Source organism: Chiloscyllium plagiosum, unplaced genomic scaffold, assembly GCF_037043375.1.
Source record: "Chiloscyllium plagiosum isolate Xiang-an unplaced genomic scaffold, Cpla_swu_hap1 HiC_scaffold_31, whole genome shotgun sequence".
Taxonomy (NCBI): Eukaryota; Metazoa; Chordata; class Chondrichthyes; order Orectolobiformes; family Hemiscylliidae; genus Chiloscyllium; species Chiloscyllium plagiosum.
This window is the reverse complement of record NW_028270169.1, coordinates 18,706,045-18,732,375: the sequence shown is the minus strand read 5'-3', so window position 1 is coordinate 18,732,375 and position 26,331 is coordinate 18,706,045. Positions and strand designations below refer to the sequence as shown.

The following is a 26,331-nucleotide window of genomic DNA, read 5'->3' as shown; positions in this document are numbered from 1 at the left end:
GGGAGGCTACATTGGAACGACGTGAGCATCACTCAGTAATTTAATGTGTGTCTATTTTCACAGACTGAAAAAAGTAACCCATCTTTTTCTTTATTTGAGTGACCAGTGGGTAGGACACACTGACAGCAAAACAACTTCCGAAAATCACCCCCATGTCCTGGTGTCAGGTATTTTATGTACACATCTTCATCGAAATTTATCACCTCAGGCAACTAAGTAGTACATTAAATTGTTGCAAGAGATTAGAACTCATAATGAGAAGGGTGGACCAATAATTGGAGGGTCTCTAAAGGTGAATAATCAATTAGCCCCAGGCCCAGCCCAGCACCCAGACGGTTAATACCAGCTTTGTTTTTCCTTTGGTTGTGAAAACGGAGCTCTTGCACCATTTTTGATTGCTTTGTTTACATCATGGTGATTCTTTTGCAAGTCTTTTGCACGTTTGCATTTTGACTGAACTGGACTATTCAAATTTTTAACCCGACAGAAGATGATACCAAACAAAAGCTGGGATTGACCAGCTGCAGCACATCTTTTACATATGCCCACTTTTAATTTTGTAGGTAAATCTCTCAGTGGCAACGAGGAAGTTAGCTCAGAAATTTCTAAAAACCGCCAGCCTACACAACCATCCCCACCTTGATCAGTGAAAACAATTAAATGGGGTCTGTTTTGATACATTAAAAATGAACACTTAGTGAGAGTCAATTGCAGCTGGTTTTGCCTTGGAAGGGCTCAAACCAGTCAGGGTGAATGCCAGGTGAACTCCAATCACTTTCGCATGCAGGGGTATGCCAAAGAAGCCCAGCGAGGATAAGTTTGGAATGAATTTTGTCGTTCTGCATGAGAACAACTTCAGTAACCCGATCCTCCATTCACTCCCTGTTCTTACTTACTGGCAGCCGGGGCAGTTCAACACTGGCATTGATTTTGATGCCACTCCACCATAATGCTGGTCAAGACACAGCCTTAGGAGTGGACATGCTTCATCAGCCTGGCTGAAGGCACTGGCTATTCTGCGCTGCCAGTCAGTCACCCAAAGATTTAGAACCAATCCCTTCTTACGTTCGTGTGAACACCCTTGCTCCCAAATTTTAGCAGAAATAATTCAGATTAAATCTTCCATCTGAGAGGAATTTTAGGAGCACATGGTGAGGGTTCTCTATGTCAATGCCTTGGAGGGTCATTCTAGGATGTCAAGAGCTATGGTGCTGGGAGAAAGTTTGTCCAGGGTTCCAGCTGCTGATCTCTACATTCTGCAGGAAAGCGCATGTGTGACCTCTACTGGAAACTGAGCGGCTTGACCTGGGGTGAGACTCAGGACCTACCTTGTCTGTATTTGCTCATAATCAAATTGTCTTGTCGATGGACACACTCCAGGGAAGAAAAAAGACCAATTAACTGGAAGGTGCCCATGGATCCACACCCCAAAGAGACACGCTTCCTCTACAAATGGAGAGAAGTCGGGCAAAACTATGACCCTTTCTTAACTGCTCTTGAAATATTTTATGCCTTGCATCAATTACAAATTAAACCAAAAATATCCTCATCCACACACCAATACAATTTTTTCTGGTGTTCAGAAGTGAAAGATAATTAGTCAATCCAATTAATCTTGTTGTACAATGCTGTGGGTACCAGGAGTGGCAGCCAGCCTTGAGTAATAAGGCTTTCAGTGTGAACTTTTGACCCCAGGAGCTCAGCCTGTGATCAGTCTGTTTGGTCTTGTTAAGCAAGCAGATACTGTGGTCTGAAGAATTTACCTGAACTTTATGGTTGAGGCAAATTTCTGCTCAGACATGTCTTATCAATTCCAGCCGGGGCCCATTAATTAAATGTACATCTTAGCAAACAGTGTTCACAAAGCACCGTTGGAATGGCCTCCTTAAAGGGACAATGTCTAGCTCAGTTTGGTTTGCAATGTTTTCCAAAAGATCTCTTGGGCTTGCTGGTAAAGGCAAAACCCCAGAGGGAGCTAATTCATTCTGTTTAAAGTTCTTCCTCCTGCCTCATGCAGTCCTTGGTTGAACATGTGGGTAATGAGTAACCTGCCCCATACCTATGTCAATGGCAATCTCGATAATAAAGTATTGGAGACGTGTCTAGCAACAAACCAAGGGATTCAGGCCTCAGATACCAACTCCCCCCACACCCCTCCCCGCGCCCCTCCCCCAACCCATGGAAGCATGAAGACCCTACGTTACAATTTGTTTTACAAAATTGATATTTCTCTTTGCTCAGCTAGGACCGGGAGTAAGTTGCATGGAGAAATCAATGGGTTTAATGTTTTTTGCGTGTGCTCTTTCTAGTTTCCATGTTCGCCTAAATTCTTATCCAATCTGAATGCAGTGAGCTGCTACTTTTAAATGAAAAGGGCTAACACTGGCACTAAAATAACTGAGGCAGCAAATGCAGACAGGCACAGTAATGGAACAAAGGGAATTAAACCCACAGGTGAGCAAGTCCTGCCCTACTGAGCTGCAGTAGCAACCTGTGAGTACATTGATGCATCACTCTATTGACCATCTGTTATGCAGCCCATCTGTCAGTCAATGATCTGATGGACCAATATCAACACACTCAGTGATGATGACCGTATCCACAGTCCCTTCTCTGGCAGCATTCAATTTACAGTGAAGTAACTGCATAAAGTCAATGGAGAGCCGCAGGTGTAAGTTAACTTTGAAAAGCTGCACCTGGGGAAAGGTCTGATGCTGTAGACTCAACAAAGGCACTGAGACCTATTATTGGTGGCTTGATGTTTATTATTGTCCCTCAGTTTGCTTACCCTATCAGTGCCAACACACTTCGGGAAAGAAAATAAACTTAATATATACAAAGTTCTTCCAAACTGTAGGCTGCTGTTACTCCTCATAAGTTGTGCTTCGAAAAGTACCTGGCAGGTATTACTCACAGGAGTATTTCAGGAATGATGAATCTGTTCAATATTCTGGCCAGATTACAGTTTAAATACTGCTTTCAGTTTGATTAGATTGCCTACGGTGTGGAAACAGGCCCTTTGGCCCAACCAGTCCACACTGACCCTCTGAAGAGTAACCCACCAAGACCCATTTCCCTCTGACTAATGCACCACAGGCAATTTAGCATGACCAATTCACCTGACCTGCACATCTTTGGACAGTGGGAGGAAACCGGAGCACCCGGAGAATGTGCAAACGCCACACAGTCACCCGAGGCTGGAATCGAACCTGGGACACTGGTGCTGTGAGGCAGCAGTGCTAACCACTGATCCACCATATCTCCAGGAATGAAAGAAAGTTTCAAAGTCATTGCTGAGAAGAGACAAGAGAGAAGCTGATTCCAGTGTTAGGATCGGTGTTCCTCTGAACAGACCTAAGGTTTCTGCTTTTGGAAAGGGGGAAGTGTGAGAGGTGACCCTTTGAAAAATTTGAAGATTGTTAAGCAGAAAAGGAAATACTTAATTGGGCTTACAAATTAAACTGAACTGTGGGAGCAGAACTAAGGAAACATGGGTTCAAACTCACTTCTGGATTGATAATAGGATTTTTTACTTCATACAAAGACTGATCAGTGTGTGGAAAAAAAACTTCCATGTACATTAGTAGAGGGACGAATTTCAAAATCATTTCAGAAAAACATTAGGAGGGGTTTAGGACATCTCTGGATTGATGAATTAAAATGGACCAAATGGACTTGATCTTCATCAAGGCTCCTTCAACAGACCCTTCAAAACTCACAACCCTTATTTACTCCCTATAAGGACAAAAGCAACAAATATACAGAAACATCATACACCTGCAGGGTCCCTTCCAAATCAGACACCTCCTAACTTGGAAATCTATCACCAATTCTTCACTGGATCAAAGCCCTGGAGCTTCCTTCCTAATAGCACTGTCAGTTTCCCTCCACCTTGCACCTTCTCTGAGACAATTAGGATTAACCAATGAATGTTGGCCTTGTCAGTGATGTCAAGATCTCATCAATGAATAAAATCTTGCAATCCTAGTGGTATGAAAGAATTCATTTAGTTACCATACACAGAGACTGCAATTTATATGAATGCCTTTGTTAGCATTTTCCATGGTGTGGTTTCCAGTTGTACATTACAGATCAATTCCACGGCTAACCGTGTTTGGTTTGAGCTGGAGCTTGCAGGGCGTCCTGCTCAGAGAAGTGACCACAGCCTGTGGACTTCCCTCCATTTGTATAAAAGGATGAGAAATGGAGATGGTGGCCATCATTTTCCAAAAGGGAATTCCCTGCGGGTATCACTATTCTTTTCACACTCAATCGGTTAATCAAACCTACAGCAAGAAAGGACATAAATGGTATCTTCCTGGGGATTACACTTTCTTAGCAATCTGAGCTACATATTGAATGAATTCATTTTCTTTTAACTGCGTGATCTCTTGCAAAACTGAGCAGCACAACAAATTGCTGTCTGTCATGGCAAATAATGAAACTAAGTAAACTCTTTGACAAAGTGGAGAGAGGGAAAGAAAAGCTGGGAGGTAGAATCTGAGGTGAGCTGCTGTCACAAGCTATAAGTGGTCAGGGTCTGGAGCTAATCACATAACCACCTGCTCAACAAGACATGTTGATAAGAACCTGAAAGACAGAGGGGACAATTACCTCAAAGAGAAAAGCTCCTAGTTGTAAAACCATCTAGGGTTAAAATTCAGCTGAGTGGTGGACCCAAACAGACAATATCACATCAACCATCTGATATACCCCTTATTGAATATTCCATCCTATTAAAGTTAGAGGAACTGAATGCTGGAGAAATGGATAACAGGAGGTCATTGGCACACCACCCATTTTGCACTTCCACTGAAGGTGAATATCTACTCATATAGAGTCATAGAGTCCTACAGCACGGATACTGACCCTTTGGCCCAAACTGGTCCATACTGGTCAAGATACAAGGATTAATACAAAGAATTACAATGAGATTGACCCTCAGTGCTCGTAAACAAACAATGGCCCTTAACAATGTGCTAAAGGAATGGCTCCTGTACATTCATTCTTTTTGCTATATTCACATATTGTTATCCACAAACCTCCATACTCAACTCTGTAAGCTCTCCCTTCAGTTCAGATAAAAGGTCCATTCATCCTGATTATTTCCAATTTTATAATGCAATAATCCAAGTTTGTAATTAGCCACTAACTTCATACTTTGTGTTCTGTACATGAGTTCTTTCAAATTATTTGATACAATTTTTTGGGGACACAAAATAACTCTGAAAAGTAGATTACACATGAGGTGAGGCAGAGCAACATAGTTATCGAGAATAGAATATTTAAAAAAGGCAAATAGTTGTGGGATAACAATGAAGATATGTTTCAGTACGTTTGCAGTAGAAAAAGACTGCTGAGGCTCATGGGTAAAGCGTCTGCCCCCAAAACAACTGTCAAAGCAGACCGAAGTCTCAAAACATGACCAAAGGAGAAAAGTAAAAATTTTACGAAGACCACAATAGCACATGATATATTCTAATCACCTTTACCATTCACTGCACATTTCCAAGGCAACATCACACTGGAGTTTCTTCCCATCCAACTACTAACAAATCGAAAGATAAACACTAGTTATGTGCACACTGTCACTCGCCCCGCTTCCAAGCTCTTTCTGTCACCATGACAACATGTGCATCATGGTAGCAACCGATCTTACAAAATCAGCAAACCAACAGTAATGTGCATTTATTGAGAGCTTTTTAACAAATAAAAGATCTTAAGTGTCTCGCAAGAGTGTCTTCAACCACATTTGACAGCAAGCCACACTTGAGGTCAAATGAGGCCAAATGAGGAGAAGTGTGGTCACCAAAAATGCTTTAACAGTACTTAACAGAGGAAGGAGAGAAAGGTGGAATGGTTAAAACAGGTAAAATTCACAGCCTCAGGCCTCAACAATGAAGGCTCAGTCGCCAATGGTGGAGCAGTGAAATTGAGGTCAGGATTGGAGAAGTGCAGAGTTCACTGAGTGCTGTTAGGATGGAGGAGGCTATAGACATAGAGAGTGGTGAGGGCACAGCAGTAATTAAAATCAAAAATGAGAATTTTAAGATCAAGGAGATGTTTAACTAGGAGATCACTACAAGTAAGGCCATGTAAGCTACAACAACTTTCATATGAAATCAAAAGTATCCATTACAAAGCCCAGTTATTAACATTCCACATCACACACACTGCACCTTATATCTTCCAAATGCCGATTGTTGTGAATGAAATACTATCTTTACATTCAGATGATGAAGAGAACCTTCTCTTGGTTTTGATACTACTTGACGTCCTCATTGAGATTACCACCTTGTAAAGCACCCTCATGTTTACCTTCTTGAAGCCTGATTCTCAGAGCCTGCTGCTAAAGTTTAAGTTAGTAAGTTGGCTGTACGTGGACTCCACCAATCGGCTGCCAGGCAATGAAAGTCAGATTTGTCATCGACTGCCAGGGATTTGGAGTCTTAAAGAAAATGGTGCAGTTGTCCTTCACTGCTTGTGTGAACTGCAAGGAAGGAGAAAGTGAGGACTACAGATGCTGGAGATCAGATTTGAAAACTGTAGCGCTGGAAAAGTACAGTAGGTCAGGCAGCATCTGAGGAACAGGAGAGTCCATATTTCAGGCATAAGCCCTTCATCAGGAAGGCTTATGCCCAAAACACCAATTCTCCTGTTCTTTAGAAGCTGCCTGACCAGCTGTGCTTTTCCAGTGCTACACTTTTCGACTGTGAACTACAAGGAATCCAACTATTCCCTTTTTTAATTCTTTTATGGCATGTGGGTGTCACTGGCAAGGCCAGCGTTTGTTTACCATCCCTAATTGCCCTTGAACTAGTGAGGCCATTTATCTGTGAGACATATTGCTGCGGGTCTGGAGTCACGTGTAAGCCAGGCTAGATAAGGGTAGCAGATTTTCCTCCCAAAAGGCCATGCATGACCCAGATGGTTTTTGCAACAACTGATAATAGTTTCACTGTTATCATTAATAAAAATAGTTTTATATTTTGAACTTATTCATTAAATTCAACTTTTACTGAGTGTAACAGTGAGCTTTGATCTCATGTTCCCAGAGATGGTGAGGATCTCCATAATTAGTCCAGTGACATTGCCACTGTGACACCATCTCCCGAATTTATTCATAAGATTCTGTTAAAGTGCCAGCCTCCCTTTGTACAGAGCTTCATCACTGTCTGGTAACCTGAGCCAGGACCCCTGACCAGATTCCTGTGTAAATGGCCACTGGAAAATGCAGGAGAAGCTGTAATTTTTCCATCTTTGCATTAAAGTTGTGGTGGGGCAATGGTGTATCTGTATGTTTGTTCACAATTAAGGCTGGGTTCTGGGGCTGACTGCATGACAAGTGTCAACAACACGGGCATATGTGCCTCTTGCTTCTGAACATTGTGCACTTCAACTTCCTGAATGCTCACTTTCTCTTTTGCGTCTCTCTTTTTCTACATTGGATGCAACTCTAAAAGCACCCAAGCAGCCATTCCTCATATTTAAGGCTACACATTGAAGTGATTTAATGTCCACATTTACAATACAATTCTAGAACAAAACAAAAACAAACAATATTCCATAATTAGAGGGCATAGTCTGAGAATTAGGGCCAGACCGTTCAGGAGAGATGTTAGGAAGCACTTCTACACACAAAGGGTGGGAGATATTTGGAACTCACTTCCACAAATGGCAGTGGAGGCTGGATCAGTTTTTAAATTTAGATCAGAGATAGATTTTTTTGTTAAGCATAAGTATTAAGGGATACGGGTCAAAGGCAGGTATGTGGAGTTGGGCCACAGGTCAGTCATGATCCCATTGAATAGCAGAACAGGCTTAAGGGGCTGAATGGGAGAAAGTGAGGACTGCAGATGCTAGAGATCAGAGTCGAGAGTGTGGTGCTGGAAAGGCACAGCAGGTCAGGTAGCATCCAAAGGGCAGGAGAATCAATGTTTCGGGCATAAGCCCTTCATCAGGATTGGGCTACCCCTGTTCCTATGTTTCTATGTACTGCAATTCAGCATGTGTCATTAGACCTTTTTTTCTCCACTGACACTTGAAACCTGCTGTAGAGTCCCTAACCAAGCCAGTCGCCACATGATAGACAACGAAAGCTGGACAATCCAATCCATGCTTTGCTTCATAGTGGCTCATTGCCACTCACCACCAATACAGTGAAACTAAAATGGTGCTAATAAAATGCAGAGGTTAGGATGAAAGAGCAGTATAGAGAACAGATCACTCTAGATGCCCAATTTAAAGAAATGTATAAAGGAAAGCCAGCAGAGGAAGACAGGAAGGGAATTCAATTGCCTTGACATTATGGGACACAATGTTGGATTTCATGATATGGCCCCACGGCCGCATACCAGAGCTAAATGATTTGGAGCCCTTCTGCAAGCAGCATTGTGAAGGTACAAAGTGTACACACCAACAAAGAAACTCATCACTTTCCAGTGCACCTGCAGCAGAATGTGTGCCCCAATGTCTACAGGAGTTATACCAGTTCTCTAGCATAATCCATTGGAATGTCCATCCCAAAATCCATTGGAATTACACTGCATAGCTCCAGCATAAAGTCCAACTAAAGATCCATTGGACCTCAGTTATTTTTTCTAGAACTATATCTGTGGGAAAACAGTTCTGAATTAAACAGAAGTGGGAGGGACTTTGAGAGTTGCTTGGTTGGTTTGCATGCTGGAAGATCGAAGCACCACTTAAGGAGCAATCCAGGGAAACTGTGATTGTTTAATGAAAGCTTTATGACCGTGAAACAACACATGACAATCAGTCTCTATTATCTCTTTAACCTGAAGATTTGTAACTCCTGTCATATTTTATTTGTCTGTCCCAAGAGGCAATTTGATTTGTGTCTCTATTCTATTTACAATTACCTAGATCTGTTGGAATGAGACTTATTTCTATTCATATAATGGATGTAGGCCTATATTTATTGCCTGCCCCTAATGACCGTTGAGAAGATAATGGTGAAATGCCTTCTTAAACTGCTGCGATTCTTATGGTACATCTACAGTATGGTGAGGGAGGGAGTTACAGAATTTTAACTTCGCAACAATGCATCAACAGCAATACATTGGATGTTGTGATGTGGAAGTGTTGGTGTTCCCACACTTCTGGTGTCCTGCCCTTCTAGGTGGTAGATGTCACAGGCTTGGGAGGTCATGGAAATCTTGGCAAGTTGCTATGATGCATCTCCACACAGCAACCATGGTGCACTGGTAGTGGAGGGAGTGAATGATGGAAGAGATGGATGTGCTGCCAATATAGCAGGCTGCTTTGCCCAAGGGTAGTGTTGAGTACCGATGTCATTGCACACATTCAAGCAGATGGCAATATTCCATCACACTCCTTATCTGTTCTGTGATGATGGGCATACTTTAGAGGGTCACCTGGTGAGTTACTCATTGCAAAACACCCAGCTTCTGACCTATTCTTGAAACCAGGGCATAATGTGACTGGTCCAGTTAAACTCCCCATCAGCTGCTACCCCAGGCTATTGACGAGGGGCACTCTGATTTCCAATACCATCAAATACCAAGGCAAGGTGGTTACAGAGAATTACACAGTGGCACTGAGAAAGATCTTTCCAAATTTCCCGTCAACAACAGCGTATATTTACATAGCACCTTTAATGTGATAAACTGACCCATGATGCGTTATAAAAACATATCACTCCTAGGTATGTAAAGAGATATTGGATTAGATGATCAAAATCATTGGCAAAGATGTTGGTTTTACGAATTGTCTTAAAGAGAGAAAGTGAGGTAGAGAGGTGTAGGGAGGAAATTCTAAAATTTTGGACCTGGGCAGCTGAAGACAGCAATTAAAATCAGGGACGGAGGAGAAGCTGGATTTAATGCAGCACAGCTATCCCCAGGAGGTGTGGGACTGGAGGAGATTGCAGAGACAGGGAGGGCTGAGGATTTGTAACCGATGATGAAAATTTTAAAAATTAAGATACTGCCTGGTTAAGCACAATGAGGGTCAAAGAGCACAAAAATATCAAATTCAAATAGCATGAACCATTAATTAAGAGATACGAACACAATTAGTGAATTTCCTTTTACGAGTTGTGTGTAAGTTTATAGCCGCAGGTAGGAACTCCCTGCCTTTAGGTAACAATGCTAGTTTGGTTAAATCATAGTTTCCACATGAGGATGTAGAGCAAAAACAAGTGTGGCAATTTCTGTCTACTGCATGTCACAAAGAAATGAAGATGTGGGCAGCCAAACAAAATCATACGTTCACCCAATAAGTTCAATTCCCCAGCTTTGAAATATAAACTTTCAGACCACCTTATCTCCCCTTCCTCCTAAGCCTTCGCAACCTCATTAATGCCTTGTACTTTGGCCCTTCCCCAAGGCTCTCATTTTAAACAAGGAGTGTTTTTTCTCACAAGCAACCAGCCAGAATCTTTTCTCGACATGCGAGCACCACCTGATCGCTCATCCAACCCTGAAAAGATCCAAAGATACCGGGTCCTCTCCTTAATTTCCTTCTTAAAGAAAAGTCTCACTTAACTCCCATTTCCCAATCCTAACAGCACCACTCATCGAAATGTTCGCCTGGCATTTCAATTCTCCAGCTGCCCATTTCCAGCACCTTTTGTTCTGCACAGAACCTTTGACCATTGAACCTTTCTCTGCTGCAACACACTGTGAAAAGTTTCACTGTGTACCTTGTAAACTTATGCAAAAATTTGTTTTAAGTGTGAAAGATGAAAGTGCGCTCCCTCACCTGCTCTCTGTATGTTGAGAAAATTATTGGCACTGGGTAGAGTGGAGTTTGAGGCTAGGCACAGTCTGAATTGAATACTAGAACTGAGACCATTCACAGTCTACAGTCGCCACTGGACAGACCAGTACAGTATAACTACACTTTAAAAGGAGCTTAATAATACTGTACTTAGTGAAACAAAGCAACTCTCTTACCAAAAATTTCCACCAGGCAGCTCATGTGGGAGTTAGTTTTCCCTAAACCTACTTCTAGTTGCAAGGAATCTTGAGGATCTGAAGGATTATAATTCAAGTGAACAATTGTTGGACCTGTCATGTACAGTTTATTCGTTTTAAAGAAAGATTGGTTTCGTGTTGAGTCAGAGAAGTGACAATCCAACAAAATGCTCTGTACCTATGTGCCCTGGGAAAGGTTAGAAAGATTAGAGTTCATTGACTCACTCATGCACTCCCCTGTCCCCGCATTATTCATTTCCTGAGCTCATTTCCTCCTTTCTCGAGACCTAATCAATATCAGCACCAGTCCCCAGAAAACTCGCAAATTCTCGCCTCCGACACGCCTGACCTTTTGAGACCCCAATCCCAATTCACAGACTGCATTAAGAAAGGACCATCATTCCTGGTGGGTAAAGAGGACCGCAGAATGGGCTGTCATTGCATCCCATAGACTGCACAGCTCCTGCTGACTGAGTCTGGAGCTGGAAACATAAAGGGGGCAGCCTGTAACCACCTTGCAGAGTAAAGATAAATTAACATGTATACCATTCCACAAATGCAGTCCCCTCATATAAAAAAACAAAGGATGTCACGCAGTGACTGAGTACACACTGGCAGGACAGGAGAGATCAAAGGGGAACATGGCTCATTCAAAGCACTTGCTTAATTTTCAATTAAGCATGCATAATGGACACAATGCCATGACAACACTGACTGCATGCTGTTGCATTATTTTAGCCTGAGTGTGACACTGAAAACAGCTGATCTTGCTGACAATGTGCTTGTAGGATGTCTTGTAGCTGAGTGGCCTATGACACTAAGGCTGCTAGTCAGGGTCAGCAGAATGAACTCCTCCCAACAAACCAACCCCCACCCCACCCTGTCCAAGTGCCACCCCCCACCTCTACCCGCCCGCCTCTACATACTTGGGACGGCGACCTCAGGGTGACCTCCCCATGACCCCACTGCCCGCCAGGTTCCCTTTGTTTGGATCAGGGGATTGCTAACTTTAGTGTGTAGATTGCAGGTACAAGAACAATGTGGATTGTTTTCCGATCTCGTCGGAATCACAATGACATTTCTGCTATCACTCACCAAACCTTTGTTGCTCCGTTTTTACACTACTTTTATTCTACACTGTTCTTTTTAATTCTATTTCTTTCTTTACTGATTTCATTTTGCAACTTGTTTCCCTGGCAACCCTGGCCTCTAACTCTCTCCCGCCTTCTTCTCCAGACAGTACTCACACACACAATGGTACAGGATGGCGACCAAGAGTGGTCTTTCAGCACTCTGTCCTAATGGCCATTCTTAAGTACTAAGTTCAGGGTCTAGCGTGCCCTACAATCAGGTTACTCAGTCCCATGCACCATGATTAGATTACATGTTGCCTGCTTACACTCTTACTTGGGGCAGCACGGTGGCTCAGTGGTTAGCACTGCTGCCTCACAGCGCCAGGAACCCGGTTTGATTCCAGCCTCGGGTGACTGTCTGTGTGGAGTTTGCACATTCTCCTCGTGTCTGCGTGGGTTTCCTCTGGGTGCTCCGGTTTCCTCCCACAATCCAAAGATGTGCAGGTTAGGGTGAATTGGCCATGCTAAATTGCCCATAGGGTTCAGGGCTGTGTAGGTTAGGTGCATTAGTCAGGGGCAAATGTAGGGGAATGGGTCTGGGTGGGTTATCCTTCAGAGGGTCGGTGTGGACTTATTGGGCCAAAGAGCCTGTTTCCACACTGTAAGGGATTCTAAGTCTCTCTATCTATCGGACCTTGCTCTATTCCCTCACTACTAATTCCTACTCTTGCTCTGTGCATTGGTTCAATCCATCAGCTCCGAACACATCAGTCCCACTTATAACTCAGCTGGCATGCAGGAAGTTCAGGAGGAAGGAACAAGAGGTTAAAACAGTAGACAGGCAGAACCCATTGTGTTCTTGTCCCCACCAATCCCACATTACTTTAATTACCAGGATTCTGGCAGCGTAGAGACTGCCTATTGCAGACTGGCAGGGGCCCAATTCATTGGTGCTGCAATCTGAAGGACAAATCACAGAGGTCTGGCACAGTGTCACAGATACCAGCCACAGGATGGCACTGTGACAGGACGGTGCTTTAAACTTTTGGAGCATCCATCGGTGGCATTTGGAAGGAAGTGAGAGTTCATGAAAGAGTTAATTTGAAGAAGCTAAACTTAGTCTCTTTGGAGCAAAGGATATTGAGGCAAAACTTGATAGAGGTGCACAAGATTATGACAACTTGAGATAAGATAGACAAAGGAATGCCGTTCCTATTAGCTGGTGGAGTAAGGAGGGAGGGAAGTACATTAAGGTTCTGGACAATACAGTTGGGGAGGAAGGGAGTAATATTTTTGTTTTATGCAGCAAGTAATGGCCTGTAGCCCACTTGAAAGTCATAGTGTCACAGAGTCATAGAAATGTATAGCACGGAAACAGACCCTTCACTCCAACTCATCCATTTGCCAGGACTTGGCCCATATCCCTCTAGACCTTTCCTATTCATATGCCATCCAGATGCCAGTAAATGCTGTAATTGTACCAGCCTCCATCACTTCCTCTGGTAGCACATCCCATATACGTGCCACCCTCTGTGTGAAAAAGTTGCCCCTTAGGTTCCTTTTAAATCTTTCCCCTCTCACCTGGAATCTATGCCCTCTAGTTCTAGACTCCACCACCTCAGGGAAAATACCTTGTCTATTCATCCTATCCATGCCCCTCATGATTTTATAAAGCTCTATAAGGTTATAATTGGTGGACAGGATGGGTGATGAATGATTTAAAAAGCAAATGAGATAGGTACTTTGAGTGAAATAAGCTTGCAGGTCTACAGGGACACTAGCAGGAGAATGGAAATTTATGGGTTGGTCGGCAGAGAGCTGGCATGGATTTGATAGGCCAAGTGATCTCCTTCTTTGCTGAGATGAAGGTTTGACTCAGCTAGCCCTCTCAAAGTGTCTTCAACTACCCAGTCACAATTATGGGTCCTTCTTCTCTAACTGACAAATCACATACTTCCATGCACCATTTTTATTTTAGGCTGGGATTTATTCCCGAGAAGTCTTTGGCAATGTCCCACCCCAATTTCCACCAATCAGATTTTACATCATTCCCACTGACTAAGGGGGAGGGAGCATTAAAATGAGACCAAAAAGGCCAGAATAACCCAGGCCTTGAGCTGACCAGTCTGTGGAGGATTTACAACTGCCCATTCATAAGAAACCCATTCTCATCACACAGGGTCCCCCACACTCCACCTGAACCAAGCACACCACAGGTTCAAATCAAGACTCTTGGTTTTTACCATGTTTATAACACTGAGCAAGGGAAAAGGTCTCACGTTATTTGTGGGATCATGCTGTATACAATCCAGCTCCTGCATTTTTACAGTACAACAGTGACCACACCTTAAAGGTGCATCATTAGCCGTACAGCAGTTTGGATTACTCGGAGATTGTGTGAGATATGATAAAACTGTATGTCTCCCCCTTAATGCACAAATTGCATGATTCTCAGATTGAGGAATGGAATGGGATAATGTTAGGATCCAGTATCCAATTACATTGGAATAAAGCTTGGGGCCAGAATTACATTGGAAGTTTTGAACTGAATCTACCTTTTACCCTCAATGGTATTTGCAGTGTCAATGGGATGTGGTCATCTGGGTTATACATGGTGGTAATGTCACTGGACTGGTAATCCAGATCTCAAAGCCATAACTCTCAGGGCATGGGTTCAAATCTCAGCACAGTGGTGGATTTCATTTGAATTCAATTAATACATCTAGAATATAAGGTTCACCTGAGGAATGGTGACCAGAGTCAAAACGTGTGGCACTTCAAAAGCACAGCAAGTCAGGCAGCATCCGAGGAGTAGGCGAGTTGACGTTTCGGGCATAAGCCCTTCATCAGGCAGGTGACCATGGCAGCTATCATTGATTGTTGTATTTAAAATATACTGGTCCACTAATGCTCTTTAGTGAAGGAGGACCACCATCCTTACCCAACCTACATGTGACTTCAGATCCACAACTGCCCTCTGAAATGGCTGAGCAGGTGACTCAGGTTAAGAAGGATTAGGGTTTGTTAACCAATATTAGGCTTTGTGGTGGTGTCCATGTACCATGAAAAAATGAAAAATAATAAGTTGTCCTGACTTTGCAATGTTTATTTCCTCTTAACATAGTGGAATCCCACTGAAGAATTAGTGATGTAGTACTGTGTTAAAGGATGCCTCATTAATGCTCTTTGTGTCATAGATAAACAGGTATATTACCCTCCCTGCACGATGTGCAATCTTTGTCACCAATTGTGCTGCCACTTGTATTGCTATGCAGTGCTTCCAACAAAAATAAACAAAACTCCTCGAAGCAAGTGAATGCAGAGGCATGGTGACCCGTCATTTAATTCTCAAATTTCAACTCTATAAATGCCTAACCTCCACTACCCATTTCTCTTCCCTAGCATTCCTTTTAATACCAGTAGCATTAACAAAAATACAATGGGCCACGTAAAAATATTAAAGGTCCAGCACATGCGCCGATGCAAGTAGATCCCAGGAAAAGCACTTACAACTAACCGAAACATAAATATTATTTGACTGTGGCAAACCACAATGCAGTACGCTAATGTGCACCAAATGCTCAGGCTCACCAATATTAAATTTACAGCTCCATTCTGCAGACCCCTTCATAATAAGGAGCTTGGGGGGAGGGGGCACTAATTGATAGAGAATGGGCTTTCCTGTTCCCTCCTCATTCTGTACACCTTTTGAAAGTTCAAAGGTGACCCCCATGGCATGGGATCTTGAGGTGCCTTTTGGGACCATAATTTTTAAACCACACTCTGGTTCTCTGATGAAGGGCTTTTGCCTGAAACGTCGATTCTCCTGCTCCTCGGACACTACCTGACTTGCTGTGCCTTTCCAGCACCACACTCTCGACTCTGATCTCCAGCATCTGCAGTCCTCACTTTCGCCTCATGAACCTGAGAAAGACCAACCTACATCCTTGGAACTTTATTCCATGTACTTGTTCAGCTTGTGATCTCATTGATTAATTCAGAATGACTATGTTGATTGAATTAAACTCCTAAAGCAGTGTAAATGGGCATCAGTCTCCATTATACTTCTTGTTAGCAAAAAATAATGGAAACCATACAGTAACCAAACAAGGCAATAGATATTTACAAATCTTTCTTTGATTAAAAAGTATAATTCCAGCAAGGAAATGTTGATGTATTGAGCAATCTGGACAAGTGTGATTTAACAGAACAACGTTCCTTCCTGTGCCCACAATCAAACCTCACGCTTTGAAACTAGTATGTCCCACCATTTAAGAACAGCACAGATTAAAAGAGTAGCCAAACCAATTAATCCAGCTAACTCCCTAGGGATAAGTTTCATGTAGCTCTCCAAATGGGAATCCCTTTGTATTGCGGAAAACATCGGTTTTACACTTCAGCCAATGCTACTTTCATGTGATGTCGAAATTAGTTGGGTTGTGAAACTTCATTTTGCATCAGTGCCTTAAGCTCAAATTGCAGTTGTATGATAAATCACACCACTCCATTCCCAACCTCAGTTGCACCTTTGCAACACATTGGACGTTTAAATGGTACACTGGCATAAAAGAATGGCCAACAGCTTACCGTGCTTACTTGAGGGGGATGAGTTCGGCTGTGGGTGATGTGGAGAACTGTGAGACAGCAATGGGTTGATGCTGTGTGACTGAACGTTGTATGCATCCATGGCAAGTTTCTGACGGAAAGCTTCCTCCTTCCTTCGATTAGCAAACCAGTTATACACTCTGACTTCTGTAACCAGATTTGATCCCAGTCCATGAGCTTTAGAAGGCGAGACCCCACGTTGTATGCATTCAGCTCTGAGGTGAGAAATGATAGGAATGTTTTAATATTTCATCTGAGTGCTGTTACCATTAAAGTGAATTGCTTAGTTTAATTGCACATGCCTATTTTCATTCATATGAAAATAAATTTAAATACAAGAATAAACAATTTCACTTGGCATACACATGGACTAAGGCACCCTGCCTCTATTCCTGTTGAAGGGCTTTTGCCCGAAACGTCGATTTTCCTGCTCCTCGGATGCTGCCTGACCTGCTGTGCTTTTCCAGCACCTTTCTAACCTAGACTCTGGTTTCCAGCATCTGCAGTCATTGTTTTTACCCATAAACATGGACTATCACTTGGTCTCTTCTGGCGCGATGATATGTCCCTATCTCAGAGCCAGGGGCTTGGTTTCAAGGCATCTGCTCCAGAAGTGTGTACTTCCAATTCTGACAGATTATTTCAAAGTGCAGCATAAATCTTTTGATAAGGGAAATAAGAGTTTTTCAAAGGAATTCAATAACGAGGACCAAATTCAGCATTGAGATTTCTTTCAAATCTCATGTATGAAACTTAGTTGAAGAAAGATGTTGAAATTTAAAATCCTTTTGCTTTCCTCTGCCTTGTTTTAAAGTCTCTGGCCAAGATTTTCTGCTTTTGAATTCCATGGATTTCCCATCAATTAAAGTAACAAGTGGACAATTGAATGTTGGTGAATACAGAAGGAGCAAGCCTTGTTTCAACATGATGCAGAATGGCATCTTTGGTGGGACTGGCTGAGATAAGTCACTGAACCTAGTGGCATTGCATGAGGAAAATTATAGAATCCCGACACTGTGAAAACAGATCATCTGGCCCATTGAGTCCACACTGACCCTCCAAACAGCATCCCTCCCAGACCCATCCTCCTACCCCATCTCTGCATTTCCTATGGCTAATCCACCTAGCCTGCACATCCCTGGACCTACAGGCAACTTAGCATGGCCAGTCCACCTAACCTGTACATCTTTAGACTATGGGAAGAAAACAAAGCACCCGGAGGAAACCTACACAGATACAGGGAGAACGTGCAAACTTCACACAGTCACCCAAGGCTGGAATTGGAACAAGTTCCCTGGAGCTGTGAGGCAGCACTGAGCTACTGTGCTGCCAGAAGATGCATTAATTTTAAATAGTTTCATCTCAAAAGAAAGCATTCTGGAGGAATGGAAGAGTGAAATTTGGCCTTTTATATTTTCATAAATTGAAATAAACCTTCGAGGGAGATTTATCACAAGTCACTTGCCATAATACTCCTTGAAAACTTTCTGTCCCTGTCCTCCCTGCACAGAAGGTTCTCATAAGGAGTCGGTGGCCTATTAGAAACCCAGAGGCCCAGGTTAAAGTGATATGATATGGCTTCAAATCCCACCAAACAACTAGTGCAATTTAATTTCAATTAATTACAAAGGAACTAGCATCAGTTGTTAAAAGAAATGGCAAGGGAAGGAAATCAGTCTCCAGACTTGTTATGGCTTACATGTGCCTCCAGACCTGCAGCAAAGGAGTTAACTCTTAACTTTCCTCTATGACCGAGCAAAGCAATCAATTTCAGGGCAATTAGGGATGGGCAATAAATACCAGTGATGTTCCATTACATTAAAAAAATAAGAAAATCTTGGAAATTATATTTTCCTGTGTAATACTAGATTGATTTACCAGACAGAAATTACAATCCTTCAGACAAATACATCATGCTGGGTCTGTCAGAAACATAAATGAATAAATAGCAAAACCTATTCCTCCATGGGTACAATACACCTGAAGTTATCATTCTGAATAACAGTGCTGATGACAACTGAATTTCCTCACCCTGTTGCTCAATACTATCTCTAAATATATCACTGGTTACTCACTGGTTACCCTAAAACTTTTCCATCCCCGTCAAAATAAATGACATAGAAACACACAAAGACTTAAAATCTCATGATAAGGCTGCATCACCTTGAGTAGAAACACCACCAATGACGCATACCCAATTAGTTGTCCTAACGCTGACCTCCTCAACTGTTCTTCGCATTGATTCTATTTTGCGACAGAGGGAGATCATCACTGACTACATTCTCTTCAAAGATTGCTGAGGTACCGAAAGAAGAATATCCGGCTAGAATCAAAGATTGTCTGTAACAATCACTGTGGCATGACAACACCATGTTTGCAATCCCATGGTCCAAATATGAAGAAGACAAGAAAGTGACAGCAGCACAGAAGCCGGCATTACCAGGCAAAACATTAGTTCTGTAAAGATTGCAATGAGTCTTTAAAATAGACTGTACTGGTTTGTGTTAGCATGTAACACCCCTCCAGCACCAATAATTTCCTACCCTAACATATTTTCTCCCCGCTCTTCTCCTGATTTTGAGGCTAGATACAGTTCATGGGGTTCACAGCCTTTTGAAAACACACATGGGTCTGCTCAGGCAAGAGTCCCTGGATGAGGAGTGGAAACTCAGGCTGATTTGTTCCCTTTCCCTCTCCCGGCCTGCTGAATCCAATGGTGGAAACCCCTACTGCAATCATGGTTATGATCATTTGAGTTAACACTGGTCAGGGCTTTAATCTGAATCCAGTCACACACTTGTAAACTGTGATACCAAGGAGAACTGATATTTGTGAATGACCGGGTTATCAACACTTACCTGTTGCACTCCTCCACCAGTGCCTCCCGCTCCTCCTTGCTGGGGTTCTTCTGTCTCTCATAAGCCTGGTACAATATTTGCTGAGATGCTGGTCCCCATTTAAACCTGTTGCGACGCATCTTCTTGTTAGCAGGCTCAGTGCCCACCTCCGAGCCCTGCCCCTGGTCTTGCTGATTGAACTCTGGAAAGAGAAACAGCAGCTGATCTGGCCTGCTTTTGTCTGTCATATTGTTTCCAGTATTCTGGATAGTCTGGTTGAATTCTGAAAGAGAAAGGGTAGATTTGACCCAGCCTATACACAACAGGAGAAATGGATTCATTTATTCTTCAAAAAAAAAATTCACAACAAGATGTCAATACAGTCACCATCAAATCTCATCAACAGAAGTATGGATTGCAAACTTGAAGTGGAAATACAGCACAGGCTTCTGTTGCTCTCTGCAGCTGGTGGCTTGTTATTGAATGTCATACTGGTACAGTGTCTCAAAGCTGGCAACCCCTAGGATAAGATTCATGATAGATTTCAGATCTTATGGGCTTCGGGGTCATGTTGTACATACCAGGCATGTTGAGTGTTGAGGGTATGTTTTCCAATTAATGATTGCTATGGGCAATTTGGAAAGAAATAGACGTGATGCTGCAAGAGAAATCAGGACATTCTTTAAAGCAGCTGCAGATCCATTGGTGGTACTTTGCTGGAAAAGCTCCATTTTATAAGCCGCTAAGAGTTGGTGGTGGAATGGGAGCAGCTCCATGGATTTCCAGCTCAGTTACACCAATGATATTGGTGAGGAGGGCAAATCAGATCATGTCACCTCCCAAAAATGTCTGCTTTTCAGACATCGCTGGTTTGAGGATTTGAGAAACTGTCAGCAAATATTAACTCAGTGTAAAACAATGTGACATGGGATAATTAATGGTTATGGACTGGAACCAGTTCAGTGACACTTCAAACCCAGTGTCATATGGTCCAAAAAAAGCTACATAGAGCTATATAGAATTTATAGTACTGAAACTGGCCATTCAGCCCAACTGGTCTATGCTTGTTTATCCCCACCTAATCTTCATCTTATTCCATTTGCCTATACGTCTAACCCTTTCTCCTTCAAGTACTAATCTACCTTTCCCTTAAAACATTTCCATAACTTGTCTCAATCAGTTCATGTGGTAACATTCACATTCAAACTGCTCTCTGTGCGCAATGGCTTCTTCTGAAGTCATTATTGAATTTGTTAGTGTCAGTTGAATGCTTTTAAGATGGAGATATCTAGAGTTAAAAGGATTAAAGGATATCGGGTGAAAGCAGAAACAGGGCACATTGAATGACGTGGCAGGTTCAAAGGGTCAAATAATCTACTCCTGCTCCTGTTTTCCATGTTTCTATGTAACAGTCAAGATCCTAAGTTTTGTACTCCTCTACACTGGAAACATCTCTATTATGTATTTAGTTCGACAGCTATAATTCTTTAGTTTCCAATACAATTTAAACATATCTGTAGCAAAATATTAATATTCACTGTCCTTTGTAAGTGGTCTTTGATTTTATTCTGATGCTGTACAGAGTAATTTTAACCAAACTGTGCCTTTGCCCAAAAGGATACGCACAACTCAGCCAATGCACTTTTCACTTCAACCATTCCTCTGGCCTCTCACAGTAAGAATGGTACATTAGAGACAAAAGTTGAGAGAATCATAAACAGGGCAGTTGGGATTCGTCTCAAAACTATTTCTTAAAGGCTTTTCCAGAGGACAGAGAGATAACTAATCGCTACATTGTGCTTTCAATATTTGCTACTGGAGATCAATCTCCCATATCTATAATGCAACATACACCTTGATGCTGAATGGATTAAAATCCACACAATTGCCAGAGACTGTATAACCATTATGAACATAGATGTTAGTAATGGAACCTAATGGCAAATCTATTTTGTTGTAGATCAGGGAAATAATATGTCATCAGTTAGAGTGGAGAACATGGATTGAGGAGAAATAAGAACTGTGCCATAGGTATCTTAACATAGATTAGTTCTTCTAATACAGGTATTAATCATAAAGGTGATGAAATAGCCTCAGCACCTAGATGTGCTGGAGCCTAACCTTGATGAGAAAGTTGTATAATCAATAATTCATTATGGACACTTAGAGAAAAATATAGAATGAATAGGAAATGTGAATAAAATTCCATAATAAAGCGTAAATATTCTTTGTTCAATTATTATGACTTAAATGAAATAATGGCACAAGAGGATTAGATTGTGAAGAGCAGACAAGGTATTCCAAACCTCATGTTGACTGAAGCAAAAAGTATCTTTTAAAAATATCAACTCTATTTTACTATTGTCTTCATTTTCCAATGGAGCCAATATGTTTAGTTTCTTTTTAATAAGGAATTTCAGTCAGATGGTACGAATGGCGTATTATAAATGGCTTCTGTCAGCAGAAGAAAATTAGTTGGCACCTTTTAGCAAATGTTGTTAGCTATATATGGGTCAGCATATTAACTAAAGAAAACTTAAGAAATTATTATTCAGCATCTCCATGAATGAAATATGATAGGGATCAGAGAAGGCTTGGAGGGGATCTAACTGAGATCTACAAAAATATGAGGAGTATACATCAAGTCAATAAAAATAAACTTTTCCTCTGAGGAGAGGGGCAAGGACTATGAAATGGGGTTAGATAAATGCTTGATGACCAGCACTGAATTGATGGCCAATGGGTGTCTTTCTGTATTGTAATTCTCCATGACTCTATAACAGCTTAAGAACTGGTAATATTTGTTTATTATTGAAAATTGTAGTCCACTCATTAAAAAAAAAGCATTATGACAAAAAATAGATTGGAATCAATCAAAGAAATGGCAGTTTCAAAATATCAAGTATTTTTGTTTAATCAAGTACAATTATAAATGAAAGATTGAGGAAAGTCAAGGGCTATTAATGGGATTTTAGGTCCTGTGACCATTACTTAATACCAGATCCAATTCATCCCAGTATTTATTCTACCTGTTGTGGTTCTGTTCGCCGAGCTGGGAATTTGTGTTGCAGACATTTCGTCCCCTGTCTAGGTGACATCCTCAATGCTTTGGAGCCTCCTGTTAAGCGCTTCTGTGATGTTTCCTCCGGCATTTATAGTGGCTTGAATCTGCCGCTTCCGGTTGTCAGTTCCAGCTGTCCGTTGCAGTGGTCGGTATATTGGGTCCAGGTCGATGTGCTTATTGATTGAATCTGTGGATGAGTGCCATGCCTCTAGGAATTCCCTGGCTGTTCTCTGTTTGGTTTGTCCTATAATAGTAGTGTTGTCCCAGTCGAATTCATGTTGCTTGTCATCTGCATGTGTGGCTACTAAGGATAGCTGGTCGTGTCGTTTCGTGGCACCCGAGCTACAAATCTTCTCACAAACTTTGATAGCCACGAAACGATATGACCAGCTATCCTTAGTAGTAGCCACACACGCAGGTGTCAAGCAACATGAATTCGACTGGGACAACACTATTATTATAGGTCAAGCCAAACAGAGAACAGCTAGGGAATTCCTACAGGCATGGCACTCATCCACAGATTCAATCAATAAGCACATCGACTTGGACCCAATATACCGACCACTGCAACGGACAACCGGAAGCGGCAGATTCAAACCACTATAAATGCCAGAGGAAACATCACAGAAGCGCTTCACAGGAGGGTCCCAAACACTGAGGATGTCACCTAGACAGGGGACGAAACGTCTGCAACACAAATTCCCAGCTCGGCGAACAGAACCACAACAACTAGCACCCGAGCTACAAATCTTCTCACAAACTTTGAATTTATTCTACCATTTTTACTCTAAGTTGTCATGTGTCTTGATTACATAATGAATTGTGTCATTCCACATAATATACAAAAGTTCAGCTTCAAAAACCTTTTCTGTTTCTGTGATTTTTTTTTAGTAGTGGATGTTATGGTAGACAGTAGCAGATGACAAGCTCCACATTGAAATGGTGCGATCTGAAATGCTTTTGAACCAAATTATTTGCACTGCTGTAACACTGAGTTTATTTAAATATGTATTGCAAATCCTGACTTTATTATGTTGTATGCTGTTCCATTTTCTTCCTGACAATGGATAATTAGTAATTAAATTTGGCATCATATCACAACTATTCAACTATATCAAATAATTACAGGTTGCAAAATTCTTTTGAAATTACCGTTCTTCCCCAAAGGTTACATAATAATGTTAGAGAAATGCTCTACTAATGAACTGTGTTTTTATTCTGTACCAAGGACAAATAGATTTTTATATATGTACACGTGAAGGGTCAGAGAGGGCAACTAATGATGTAATGTAAATAAATGAGTCTTTCTTTCTAAAACAATAAAGACAATATTGCAGATTTATTACAATAAATTGTTCCAAAGTTACTTGCTTACAAATAGACATTACCTTTATTACTATTTCCTATTTTACCATGAACAAACCGCCAAAGTGGTGCTTAAAGTATATGTGTAAAATGATTCTCAGGATTGTAAGGCAATTATGGACCTATAAGGCCACCTGTCTATCTCTTCTTTCTATCCAGGATTATCCTAAATTTTCCCCATTTCAATTTGGCTTCTAAATGATTCCAGGAATCCTACCTTCATGACTCTAGCCAGTGACAAATCCATCACTTTCTGCATGATAAAGAACTTTGTAATAGCAGTACTAAATTGTCTTTTGCTAAATCTGCATTCCTTTGTCCTACGCTTGCTAGAGACAACTGGGTGTGTTTCTGGAGAAAGGTGTGATTAAAAGTCATGATGAGAAATCAGGAAAAGGTAGCTAGAATTAAGTAACAAGCACAAGCTTGTTGGGCAAGTGAGCTTTTCCTGTAACTTCTTTCAATTCTTCCCAGATACAAAATTTGCAAACTGGACAAGTGATTGAAATAGAAAACTTCTGACTCAGAAATTATTTGGCTTATCCACAACAATATCAACTTCAAGTTACATTACATCTGGATGTATAAGTAGGTTGTGAGTGCTTCAATACATTATAACCAGAAACTAAAACGGTAATTTTAACAAATGAGTAAACTCTTCACATTTTTAATCAATATTTACTGCTCACTATAACAATATTTGAGAAGAATATGCAATTCTTCTCAATATATAATGTACAATGTATATATAATGCTCCCATACCATATCCCATTTTGGGCAAAGATACTTACGTCTCTGAATCTCTTGTTGTTTCCTAATATACCAGGTGTAGAGAGCAGCCCGTTTCTGATTTTTCATTGGGGTTCCCTTGTTGAGATGTTGTGAGAGGTGAGATTGATTGAGACCTGTCACATCCACCACTTCCCTTTGCGGAATGTTATGCTGCTGCATGTAACCTTTGATCATCTTCGCTGCTCGCCATGGGTCCTCCCTATTGGAGACACCAAATAAAAATATTACATGTAACACAGTCATCTCAATCGCCCTGGGAAAACCTGTGACCTCCCTACAAAAGGATGAAATATCCACAAGAAAAAAAGAAATGGGCAATATTCCTTTTTAAGGCACATCTTTCAGCAGCACAATTCTATTCATTATATACTTCCAGATACACTGCTCGACCCACAAGCTGTTTAATTGAAATTGCAAGGAAATGTGCAGATTTATATTTATGATAGCTATGGATACTATATGGGGACTCTCCCTCATTTTATTAGGAGAGCTCCCTGGCCTCTCACTGTTAGATCACGGGTTTTAAAATTCATTCATGGGATGTCAGCAACGCTCGCGGCCATTTGATGCCCTTCATTGATTGCCCTTGAGAAGGTGGTGATGAGCTGCTTTCTTGACTGGCTGTAGTCAATATATTAGGAAAAGGGCTCTGCAATTCAAGTCAGGAGAATGTGTGTTTTGAAGTGGATCTTGCAGGTGGCAATGTTCCCATGTATATTGCTGCCTTGGTTCTTCCAGGTGATAAAAGTCATAGGTTTGAAATGTTCTGGCAAAGAAGAATTGGCAAGCTGCTCTAGTGCATCTTCTCCGTGGTGCACCCTGTTACCACTGTGTGTCAGAGGTGGAGGGACTGAATGCTGATGATTGTGGATGGTCTGCCAATTAAGCATGTCGCTTTGTCCTAGATGGTGTCAAACTGACTTGTGTCTTGTAAATGATGGAGAAGTATGAAAGAATCAGGAGTTGAAAGACTTATCAGTGAATCCCCAGTCTTTACCTTAGTACCTTCTCCTCATTGTGCCTGTGCTAATTCTAATCATTGATGTTAATGGTAGGCGATTCAATGATAGAAATGCCATTGGATATCAAGGGGAATGTGGTTGGACTTTCTCTTCTTGAAGATTTCCTGGCAGTAAGGTGGCAAATAACTTGTATGCTATGCATCAGCCCAAGCACAAATATTGGCTTTCTCCATGTATACGTGGATCACATCAGTATTTGAGGAGTTGCAAACTGAACTGAAAACTGTGCAATCATAATTGAATATCCTCACTTCTGAATTTATGATTGGGGATGAAGATCATTGCTGAAACAACTGAACATAGTTGGTCTCCTAGTTCTAAGAGCTGTTGCAGTGATATACTGGGGCTGAGATAATCGGCCTGAAGCTATGATGTCTGCTTCTGTTCTACATGTAACTCTAACCAGTAGAAATGTTTCCCCAATTCCTAATGACTGCAATTTTTCTTGAGCACCTTGATGCTATGATTTGTCAATTGCTGCCTTGATGCCAAGGACAGTCAGTCTCAATTCATTTCTGGAATTCATGTTTTTTTTATCAATGCTTGCTTGCATCAAGGCTGTTAGAGCTTCACCATGTTGGCAACTTATTTTAAGGTATGCCTGCTGCTGTACC

At 41.6% G+C, this 26,331-nt stretch overlaps 1 protein-coding gene across 7 annotated transcripts in view; it reads right to left on the bottom strand.

Moving 5' to 3' along the window:
* The window catches only part of hnf1ba (HNF1 homeobox Ba), a 103,572-nt gene that overhangs the window by 70,333 nt on the left and 6,908 nt on the right, over positions 1-26,331 (bottom strand). For 3 of the 7 annotated variants that reach the window (XM_043718360.2, XM_043718362.2, XM_043718364.2), the window contains exons 2-4: positions 24,695-24,894; positions 19,495-19,756; positions 16,619-16,851 (exon numbers count right to left, since the gene is read on the bottom strand). In XM_043718360.2, coding sequence (XP_043574295.1) covers positions 16,619-16,851; positions 19,495-19,756; positions 24,695-24,894 — 695 coding nt within the window. The remainder of the gene's footprint in view (positions 1-16,618; positions 16,852-19,494; positions 19,757-24,694; positions 24,895-26,331) is intronic. The other 4 variants (XM_043718363.2, XM_043718366.2, XM_043718361.2 and 1 more) reach the window with 2 other exon arrangements.